Source organism: Indicator indicator, chromosome 28 (assembly GCF_027791375.1).
Source record: "Indicator indicator isolate 239-I01 chromosome 28, UM_Iind_1.1, whole genome shotgun sequence".
NCBI classification, from domain to species: Eukaryota; Metazoa; Chordata; class Aves; order Piciformes; family Indicatoridae; genus Indicator; species Indicator indicator.
The window spans coordinates 2,448,951-2,459,915 of record NC_072037.1 but is presented as its reverse complement, the minus strand read 5'-3'; the positions used below and the strand labels follow the sequence as shown (position 1 = coordinate 2,459,915).

Below are 10,965 nucleotides of genomic sequence, written 5' to 3'. Positions count from 1 at the left end.
TCAGCCCAGCTCCTGGGGCTTCATCTTCAGGCAGTGCCCAGCTCTCCTGCAGCTCCTGCGGCCCTGGCTGAGGCAGCAGCTGGAGCACATTCTGGGGGCAGAGCATTCTCAGGTGCTGCTGCTGGAAGGAACGATCCTGAGCGCCCTGCCTGCTGTGGGTCTGCATGAAGAGCACCTGGTTGAGCTGCTGCAGGCCCAGCTCCACGGCCACACAAGAGCATTTGTGCAAACCTTCCTTGGCTTCAGCGTGGAACGGTGCAGGAGGGTAGCCCTGCTGCTCCTCGGGGTCTGCCCTGAGGCCAGGGCAAAGCTGCAGGAGAGCCCTGGGGAAGACCTCTGCTCTGATGTCTTCAAGAGATGGCAGGACCGTGGCCCTGTGGCCAGTGCAAGCTGGGCTGCTTACCTAGAAGGATGGGAGGGCAACCTGATGGCCAGCATTAGCCCCAGTGACTTCCAGGAGAGAAGGCAGTGCAGCCCCGTGGGCATCACCAGCCCTGCTGCCTCCCAAGGGAGATGTGGATGTGAGCATGCAGCCACCTCCAGCCCTGCTGCCACCCACGGGGGCACAGCTGTGCCCTCACCAGCTCCGTCCTGCAGTGCTGCCCTGCTGGGCACAGACCAAGCCCTGGGCACCTCTGGCACTGCTCTGCAGGGCCATCCCAGCTGCCCTCCCTCTGTCCCTGCTGCCATGCCAGGCAAGCAAGAACTGCTGCTCCTGAAGCTGAGGAAGGCTGCAGCAGCTCTCTGCGGTGCCGGGCAGGGCAGGCAGTGCTCAGGTGGTGCCGGGCAGGGCAGGCAGTGCTCACGCCCAGGGCCTGGGCAGCCTCTGGAGAGGCCAATGGGCGACCTTCCCCCCAGTGCTTGGGGCTTCTGCTTCAGGATCCGCCCAGACCTCCTGCAGCTCCTGCGGCCCTGGCTGCGCTGGCAGCTGGGCCACATCCTGGGCGCAGAGCACTCTCGGGTGCTGAGGCTGGAAGAGAGGATCCTGAGCGCCCTGCCCGTGGTGGGGCTGCAGGAAGGGCACCTGGTGAGGGAGCTGCGTGCTGAGCTGGGCAGCCACACCACAGAGGTGGTGCAGAAGCTGATTGCCTTCGCCAGGGCACGCTACGGGAGGAAAGCACAGCAGCTGCTGCTGCGTGGGCACTGCCAGCTTGCCAGGGGCTTGGAGGAGAGCCCTGGGGAAGTCGTCTGCTTGGCTCTCTTTGGGAGCCGGCCCAGGCACAGCCCTGTGGCCAGCCCCAGCTGCCTTGCCAGCAACCAGCCAGGGCTGGAGCAGCTGGTGGCCAGGCCTCCTGCAGGGGGGAGCCCTGTGCCCAGAGCAGCCCCATCCAGCAGTGCTGCCCCTCTGCCCACCAGGGGAGTGCCAGGCACCTCCAGGACTGCTCCTCAGGGGCATCGCGGCTGCCCCCGCTGCGTCCCCACTCCCATGCCAGGGCAGCAAGAAGAGCTGATGGAGCTGGAGGAAGCTGCAGCAGGAGCCTCTGCCCCCAGCCAGCCCAGGGACTGCTCCTGCCAGGGGCCCCAGCGCCCTCTCAAGAGGAAGGCCAGCAGCCCTGAGGGCTCTGCCCTGCCTCCCAAGAAGCAATGCCAGCACTGAGAGCAGAAGAAGGCCTCACAGCTGGCAAAAGCAAGCTCCAGCCAGCAGCAGGGCCACAGGCTGACCCCTATGGCAGCAGAAGGTTCTGGTCCCTTCTTGAAACCCCAGTTCCTGAAACCCAGTTCATAAACCCCAGTTCCTGAAACCCAGTTCATAAACCCCAGCTCTCAATCCCCAGCTCTCAATCCCCAGCTCTCAAACCCCAGCTCTCAATCCCCAGTTCTCAATCCCCAGCTCTCAATCCCCAGCTCTCAATCCCCAGCTCTCAAACCCCAGCTCTCAATCCCCAGTTCTCAGTCCCCAGTTCTCAATCCCCAGCTCTCAATCCCCAGCTCTCAATCCCCAGCTCTCAATACCCAGCTCTCAAACCCCAGCTCTCAATCCCTAGCTCTCAAACCCCACTACTCAATCCCCACTTCTCCCCTCAATAAAGACATGGAAATGACAGAAAGGGTCTCAGAGTTCTTAGCCCTGTGCCTGGCATCATTCCCCCCACCCAGGCTGCTTCCTGCCCCTTTTCCTGCTGCTCACTCCACCTTTTGCTCCCAGCTCTGCTGGGCCCTGAGGGCTGGGTGGTCAGTCCAGCTGGGAGAGAGGCTACCCCCATGGGTGGGATCCATTGCTTTGGGCCATGTGAGCTGGGTGCCTGTAGCACCTGCTGGGGGCTGGTAGCTCTGGATGGCTCTGCTTGAGCAGGGGCTTAGCCCTGATCACCTCCTAAGGTGTCTTCCAACCTCATCATTCTTGGAGCCACTGCAGGTTTTTCCCCAGCCCTGCCTGCCTTGGGCACTTGGGGCATTGGGAGGTGAACTCTGCAGCAGAGGTGAGCAGGGTGAGGAAGCTTCACCCTGGGGAGCTGGCTGGGCTTGTTCTGGAGGGTTATGGGCTAGCTGGCTGGGCTTCTTCTGGAGTAAGCTGGGCTAGCTGGCTGGGCTTCTTCTGGAGGGTTATGGGCTAGCTGGCTGGGCTTCTTCTGGAGTAAGCTGGGCTAGCTGGCTGGGCTTCTTCAGGAGGGTTATGGGCTAGCTGGCTGGGCTTCTTCTGGAGTAAGCTGGGCTAGCTGGCTGGGCTTCTTCTGGAGGGTTATGGGCTAGCTGGCTGGGCTTCTTCTGGAGTAAGCTGGGCTAGCTGGCTGGGCTTCTTCTGGAGTAAACTGGGCTAGCTGGCTGGGCTTTTTCTGGAGAGCCCTGGGCACTTGCAGGCCAGAAAGCCAAGCAGATCCTGGGCTGTATCAAGAGGGATATGGAGGTGCTGGAAGGTGTCTAGAGAAGGGCTGTGAGGATGAGCAGAGGGCTGGAACTCCTCTCCTAGGAGGAGACCTTAGAGAGTTGGGGCTGTTCAGTCTGGAGAAGAGAAGGCTCCCAGGTGACCTTCTTGTGGCCTTCCAGGATCTGAAGGGGCTACAAGAAAGCTGGGGAGGGACTTTTTAGGCTATCAGGGAGTGACAGGACTGGGGGGAATGGAACAAAGCTGGAAGTGAGGAGATTCAGAGTGAACATGAGGAAGAAGTTGTAGCCCATGAGAGTGGTGAGAGCCTGGAAAGGGGCACAGGGAGGTGGTTGAGGCTCCATCCCTGGAGGTGTTTCAGGCCAGGCTGGATGAGGCTCTGGCCAGCCTGATCTAGTGTGAGGTGTCCCTGGGCATGGCAGGGGGGTTGGAACTGGATGATCCTTGTGGTCCCATCCAGCCCTGACTGATTCTATGATTCTATTTTGCATTTTCCACCCAAGAGTGATTTATTTAGAGGCAGTGGAAGGCCCTGAGGTGTGTGCTGGGGCCCAAGGGCTGCTGGCTGAGCCCTGCAGGTGAGGCTGTCCCATAGCAGCATCCCCCAGCAACCGCCTGTGACATCAGCACAGCAGTGCCACAGCACCACCCTCACTGCATCTAGTGGGCAACCAGCCCCTGACAGTTGCCTCTGGGTCTGCCAGTGGCCTTGGCTGGGTCCTCCCAGTTGCCTTGGCTGGGGTCTCCCAGTTGCCTTGGCTGGCTGAGACTTGGAGTGCAGAGCAAGCCTTTGGCTGGGTGCTGGGCTTGTGCCCTGGCAACTGGTGGCTGCTGGAGCTCTCAGTGCCCATCCTTGGAGCTCTCTCTGCCCATCCTTGGAGCTCTCAGTGCCCATCCTTGGAGCTCTCTCTGCCCATCCTGGGAGCTCTCAGTGCCCATCCTGGGAGCCACGGCAGGATTTTCCCCAGCCCTGCCTGCTTCAGGCAGTCATTGTAGTAGGAGGTCAACTCTGGAGCAGAGGTGAGCAGGGTGGGGAAGCTTCACCCTGGGCTAGCTGGCTGGGCTTCTTCTGAAGGGCCCTGGGCTAGCTGGCTGGGCTTCTTCTGAAGGGCCCTGGGCTTCTCTTCCCCCCTGCCTGGCCCAGCCAGTGACTGTAGCCTCTCCTCCTCTCCTAGCAGGAGCTCTGTTGCTGCAGTGTTGCAGAGCAGGAGGTGTCCATCCCCAGCAGCTCTCCACAGCCCAAGCTCAGCCTGTTGTGAGCGTGGCCATGGCCTCAGAGGACTGCTGCCCGCTGTGCCTCCACACTGGGCTGCAGGCAGCCTGTGCCTTGCCCTGCTGCCACCGCTTCTGTTTCAGGTGCATGGTGCAGTGGCTGGCACTCAAGCCTGAATGCCCTGTCTGCAGGAGGACAGTCACTGCCAGCTGGCAGTTGCTGGAAGAGGTGCCCAGAAGAGCACCTGCAGCAGCAGAGGGCAGTGCCAGGGCACGGCAGCCATGGAATCTGTATGCAGGCTTCATGGGTGGCCTTCAGCCCAGCTCCTGGGGCTTCATCTTCAGGCAGTGCCCAGCTCTCCTGCAGCTCCTGCGGCCCTGGCTGAGGCAGCAGCTGGAGCACATTCTGGGGGCAGAGCATTCTCAGGTGCTGCTGCTGGAAGGAACGATCCTGAGCGCCCTGCCTGCTGTGGGTCTGCATGAAGAGCACCTGGTTGAGCTGCTGCAGGCCCAGCTCCACGGCCACACAAGAGCATTTGTGCAAACCTTCCTTGGCTTCAGCGTGGAACGGTGCAGGAGGGTAGCCCTGCTGCTCCTCGGGGTCTGCCCTGAGGCCAGGGCAAAGCTGCAGGAGAGCCCTGGGGAAGACCTCTGCTCTGATGTCTTCAAGAGATGGCAGGACCGTGGCCCTGTGGCCAGTGCAAGCTGGGCTGCTTACCTAGAAGGATGGGAGGGCAACCTGATGGCCAGCATTAGCCCCAGTGACTTCCAGGAGAGAAGGCAGTGCAGCCCCGTGGGCATCACCAGCCCTGCTGCCTCCCAAGGGAGATGTGGATGTGAGCATGCAGCCAGCTCCAGCCCTGCTGCCTCCCAAGGGAGATGTGGATGTGAGCATGCAGCCACCTCCAGCCCTGCTGCCACCCACGGGGGCACAGCTGTGCCCTCACCAGCTCCGTCCTGCAGTGCTGCCCTGCTGGGCACAGACCAAGCCCTGGGCACCTCTGGCACTGCTCTGCAGGGCCATCCCAGCTGCCCTCCCTCTGTCCCTGCTGCCATGCCAGGCAAGCAAGAACTGCTGCTCCTGAAGCTGAGGAAGGCTGCAGCAGCTCTCTGCGGCGCCGGGCAGGGCAGGCAGTGCTCAGGTGGTGCCGGGCAGGGCAGGCAGTGCTCAGGTGGTGCCAGGCAGGGCAGGCAGTGCTCACGCCCAGGGCCTGGGCAGCCTCTGGAGAGGCCAATGGGCGACCTTCCCCCCAGTGCTTGGGGCTTCTGCTTCAGGATCCGCCCAGACCTCCTGCAGCTCCTGCGGCCCTGGCTGCGCTGGCAGCTGGGCCACATCCTGGGCGCAGAGCACTCTCGGGTGCTGAGGCTGGAAGAGAGGATCCTGAGCGCCCTGCCCGTGGTGGGGCTGCAGGAAGGGCACCTGGTGAGGGAGCTGCGTGCTGAGCTGGGCAGCCACACCACAGAGGTGGTGCAGAAGCTGATTGCCTTCGCCAGGGCACGCTACGGGAGGAAAGCACAGCAGCTGCTGCTGCGTGGGCACTGCCAGCTTGCCAGGGGCTTGGAGGAGAGCCCTGGGGAAGTCGTCTGCTTGGCTCTCTTTGGGAGCCGGCCCAGGCACAGCCCTGTGGCCAGCCCCAGCTGCCTTGCCAGCAACCAGCCAGGGCTGGAGCAGCTGGTGGCCAGGCCTCCTGCAGGGGGGAGCCCTGTGCCCAGAGCAGCCCCATCCAGCAGTGCTGCCCCACTGCCCACCAGGGGAGTGCCAGGCACCTCCAGGACTGCTCCTCAGGGGCATCGCGGCTGCCCCCGCTGCGTCCCCACTCCCATGCCAGGGCAGCAAGAAGAGCTGATGGAGCTGGAGGAAGCTGCAGCAGGAGCCTCTGCCCCCAGCCAGCCCAGGGACTGCTCCTGCCAGGGGCCCCAGCGCCCTCTCAAGAGGAAGGCCAGCAGCCCTGAGGGCTCTGCCCTGCCTCCCAAGAAGCAATGCCAGCACTGAGAGCAGAAGAAGGCCTCACAGCTGGCAAAAGCAAGCTCCAGCCAGCAGCAGGGCCACAGGCTGACCCCCATGGCAGCAGAAGGTTCTGGTCCCTTCTTGAAACCCCAGTTCCTGAAACCCAGTTCATAAACCCCAGTTCATAAACCCCAGTTCATAAACCCCAGTTCATAATCCCCAGCTCTCAATCCCCAGCTCTCAATCCCCAGCTCTCAATCCCCAGCTCTCAATCCCCAGCTCTCAATCCCCAGTTCTCAGTCCCCAGTTCTCAACCCCCAGTTCTCAGTCCCCAGTTCTCAATCCCCAGCTCTCACACCCCAGCTCTCAAACCCCAGTTCTCAAACCCCAGCTGTCAATCCCCAGCTCTCAACCCCCAGTACTCAGTCCTCAGTTCTCCCCTCAATAAAGACATGGAAATGACAGAAAGGGTCTCAGAGTTCTTAGCCCTGTGCCTGGCATCATTCCCCCCACCCAGGCTGCTTCCTGCCCCTTTTCCTGCTGCTCACTCCACCTTTTGCTCCCAGCTCTGCTGGGCCCTGAGGGCTGGGTGGTCAGTCCAGCTGGGAGAGAGGCTACCCCCATGGGTGGGATCCATTGCCTTGGGCCATGTGAGCTGGGTGCCTGTAGCACCTGCTGGGGGCTGGTAGCTCTGGATGGCTCTGCTTGAGCAGGGGCTTAGCCCTGATCACCTCCTAAGGTGTCTTCTGACCTCATCTTGCCTGTGATTGTTGGGGCTTCTGTCTGTGCAGGCTGTTGGTGTTCACCATGGCAGCAGAGGGCACAAGTCCCAGCCTGGGACACATGCAAGCTGCTGCTTGCTTCTTGCTGCTGCAGCACACGTCCTTGGCCTTGGACTCCTTGTCAGTGTGATGGTTGTCAGGCAGAGCACCTCATGGTGTGGCTTCTCTATCACATTTTCCTCACAGCCTGTCCTGGAGGGGAAGGGCATAGGCAGTGCCAAGGCTTTCCTGCTTACAACCTGCAGTTTCTTCCTCTTTCTGTGTCCATCCTCAGCATCATAGTACTACCCACCCTTGGTGCCAGCAGAGCTTTGCAGCCAGCCATGCAGCACGATGACTTTCTCCTTCCACCCCAAGGTGGTCAAGGAGAGACAATAGGATTGGTGGTGGTGCTTGGGGCAGGTTTGCAGTGTTCAGTGTAGGATGAGATGCAGTCCCTGGCAGGACTGCAGCTTCAGCTGCTGATTGGCACAGGATGCTGTGGGAGGGTCTGAGCTGGTGGCTCCTGGACCTTTCCTCCTCATGGTCCAGCGTCTGTGAAAGGAGTCAGCAAAGCTCCTCTGGAACTTGTCATTAGCAAACACATAGATCAGGGGATCCAGACAGGTGTTTGCCATGGTAATCACCCAGCTGATGTAGTAGGCAAACTCTGCTTGCTGCAGGAGCTTACAAGCCAGGCCATAGTACTTCACGACGACAGCAATGGTTCTGCAGATGTGCAGGGGCCCAAAGCAGACAGCAAAGATCACCAAGGACACTGTTATCATTTGCAGAGATCTGCTCTTCATCTTCTTGCCTCTGGAGCTTTTCTTGGCCACTTGAGCGATGGCAACTGCCAACAGAACTCCAAAAGTCAAGGAAATGGCAAAGGGCAGGAGGAAAGAGAGCACAACCAAGAGCATGTTGTAGAGAAAGTAAAGAGAGGACAAATCCGACTGGTGAATGTTCAGGCATTTTGCTGAGCCATCAATAACTGAAGTCTTGAGGAGGAAGAATAAAGGCAGCCCCTGGATGAAGAGGATGAGCCAGATGAAGCAGCTCAGCTTAATCAGGAAGCTTCTCTCCTTCCAGAGGCTCTTGTTCTTGTACCTCACCACCACAAAGTAGCGATGGACGCAGATGAGCATCAGGAAGTAGATGCTGCTGTACAGGTGGGTGCTCTGCAGGAAGACCTCCAGCTGGCAGAGAAACTGCCCAAATGGCCACTGGTTGCCAAGGCTGAAGTAGGAAATCCTGAGGGGAGCTGCGGGGATGATCAGGATGTCCCCCAGGACCAGGCTGAACTGCAGGATGCAGCCTGAATCCCACTGCTTGATGCGGAAGCAGAACACCCAGAAGCTCATTCCATTCAGCAGCAGGCAGCCCAGAAGGAGAAGGCTTCCCAGGGCAGGGATGGTGGGGGGCAGCCCCTGGGGCAGGCACTCCACACTCGTGTTCATGGAGGTGGGAGAAGCCAGAGACCTGGCAGAAGCCTGTGTGACCATCTGCAAGACCTGGGGTGGAAAAGAGAAAGCAGAGTGTGGTGGCTTCAAAATTCCTCCCCCCAACAGTAAATTGCCAGCTCAGCCCAGGTGGAAGCAAGTGAAGCTGCATTGGAAGCCAGTGAAGCTCTATTGGAAGCCAGTGAAGTTGTATTGGAAGCAAATGAAGCTGTTTTGGAAGCAAAGAAAGCTGTATTGGAAGCCAAGGAAGCTGTGTTGGAAGCCAGGGAAGCTGTATTGGAAGCCAAGGAAGCTGTGTTGGAAGCCAAGGAAGCTGTATTGGAAGCCAAGGAAGCTGTATTGGAAGCCAAGGAAGCTGTATTTAGAAGCAAAAGTCCAATCTTCAATGAATAGGTACAAACTATCCAATATTTACAATATTTAGAGGTATTTACAATTGATAAACAGCACAAGAAACCCCCCCGGCCAAGAACCAGGGGAGCTAATAGCTGGTGAAACAAGGGTTTGATGGGTAGATCACTAGAGTAAGCCTAGTGATCTAGAAGTGGCTTGATGGCTGCACCCAAAGAGTGGCTGTCAATGACTCCATGTCCCAGTGGAGGCCAGGGACAAGTGGAGTCCCTCAGGGATCAGACCTGGGACCAGGCTTGTTCAACATCTTTGTTGGTGCCATGGACAGTGGCATTGAGTGCACCCTCAGCAGGTTTGCTGATGACACCAAGCTGTGTGGTGCAGCAGACAGGCTGGAGGGAAGGGATCCATCCAGAGGGACCTGGACAGGCTGCAGAGCTGGGCACAAGACAACCTCAGGAGGTTCAACAAGACCAAGGGCAAGGTCCTGCAGATGGCTCAGAGCAATCCCAAGCACAGCTCCAGGCTGGGCAGGGACTGGCTGGAGAGCAGCCCTGAGGAGAGGGACTTTGGGGTGCTGGGGGATGAGAAGCTCAACAGGAGCCAGCAGTGAGCACTTGCAGCCCAGAGAGCCAAGCAGAGCCTGGGCTGCAGCAGGAGAAGTGTGGCCAGCAGGGCAGGGAGGGGATTCTGCCCCTCTGCTCCACTCTGCTGAGACCACTCCTGGAGTACTGCATCCAGTTCTGGAGCCTCTGTTACAAGAGGGCTATGGACATGCTGGAAGGTGTCCAGAGAAGGGCCACGAGGATGAGCAGAGGGCTGGAGCTCCTCTCCTATGAGGACAGACTGAGAGAGTTGGGGCTGTTCAGTCTGGAGAAAAGAAGGCTCCAAGGTGACCTTCTTGTGGCCTTCCAGGATCTGAAGGAGGCTACAAGAAAGCTGGGGAGGGACTTTTTATGGTGTCAGGGAGTGACAGGACTGGGGGGGAATGGAACAAAGCTGGAAGTGGGGAGATTCAGACTGGACATGAGGAAGAAGTTGTTGCCCATGAGAGTGGTGAGAGCCTGGAATGGGTTGCCCAGGGAGGTGGTTGATGCCCCAGTCCTGGAAGAGTTCAAGGCCAGGCTGGATGAGGCTCTAGGCAGCCTGATCTAGTGTGAGGTGTCCCCGCCCATGGCAAGGGGGTTGGAACTAGATGAGCTTTAAGATCTCTTCCAGCCCAAATGGTTCCATGATTCTATCAGTTCATGATCCCAACATCTCCCCAAATTGCTCAGGGCCCCCTTCAGACAGTGGCTCCATGCAACAGGACATCTCCTGCAGGATGCTCTCAGCCTGCCCTGCTATGGCCACAGCTGGCAGCTCTGCACTGCATCCTGAGGGATTGTTACCCTTAGAAGGGGGAACTTTAGCCTAGATCCTGGCTGCTAAGCCTGGAAGTAAACCAAATTACCATTGGATGTCAAAGGAAACTAATGCTGAGGTCTATGAGAATTCATTGGATTGCTAATGGGGAGATAGAGTAGAGGCACAAACAATTCTTTCTCTTGCTTTTCCTGTGGCTTCTGCTTGCAGCTTCTCTCTCCTCCATGGCCTTGCTGGGGTATCTCTGTTTTGACTACTGTGGGAGGTAATGGGAAGGAGGGAGGGAGTGGGGGAGGAGGTGAATGGGTGCCCTGGATCCATCCAGGGGGGGTCTGAGGAGTTTCTGTGCTGTTTATAGATTGTATATCTACTGTCCACATATTGTGTATTTTGTACACATTCATTGCATCTCACCTCTCTAGATTTTCCTGTGCCTGTAAATGGAGCTTCATTTGCTTCCAGCCCAACCTGAGCTGGGCTGAGCAACTTTATTTTTGAGGGTAATTGCAACCCACCCCGGGGATGGAGGGCAGAAGCCAAGGAGAACACAGGTGTGAAGGCATTTTCAGGGCTGATGTGTTTCCAGACAGAAGCCCCTTGGCTCCCTCCTGCCTTTGGTCAGTCAGAGAAACTCACAACCAAACCGCAGCTCCCCCTGTGCTGCAGGGTGGCTGACCGTGGCAGCTGATGAAGGAACTTGGCTTGTACAGCTCAGCAGGGGTGCAGAACCACAGGGAGTCATTGCCTTAATCCAGCCCATTTTGGTAAAACTGTGAGTCTAACCCCTGCTAATCACAGAATCAACCAGGTTGGAAGAGACCTCCAAGATCAGCAAGTCCAACAGATCACCCAACCCTAACTGATCAACCAGACCATGGCACTGAGTGCCTCATCCAGGCTCTTCTTAAACACCTCCAGGGACGCTGACCCCACCCCCTCCCTGGGCAGCACATCCCAAGGGAATCTCTCTTGCTGGGTAGGACTTCTTCCTAAGACCAGGCCTAAACTTCCCCTGGCACAGCTTGAGACTGTGTCCTCTTG

At 58.7% G+C, this 10,965-nt stretch overlaps 1 protein-coding gene across 1 annotated transcript; it reads right to left on the bottom strand.

Moving 5' to 3' along the window:
* Positions 1-7,179: 7,179 nt before the first annotated feature.
* Positions 7,180-8,109, bottom strand: LOC128976102 (P2Y purinoceptor 2-like). Its single transcript, XM_054393220.1, has one exon. The coding sequence runs from the start codon at positions 8,107-8,109 to the stop codon at positions 7,180-7,182; it is 930 nt and encodes a 309-aa protein (XP_054249195.1).
* Between the last annotated feature and the right edge of the window lie 2,856 nt (positions 8,110-10,965).

Bases quoted from the DNA above. Each gene is read 5' to 3' on its own strand.
- LOC128976102 (XM_054393220.1), bottom strand. From the start codon at position 8,109: ATGAGCTTCTGGGTGTTCTGCTTCCGCATCAAGCAGTGGGATTCAGGC.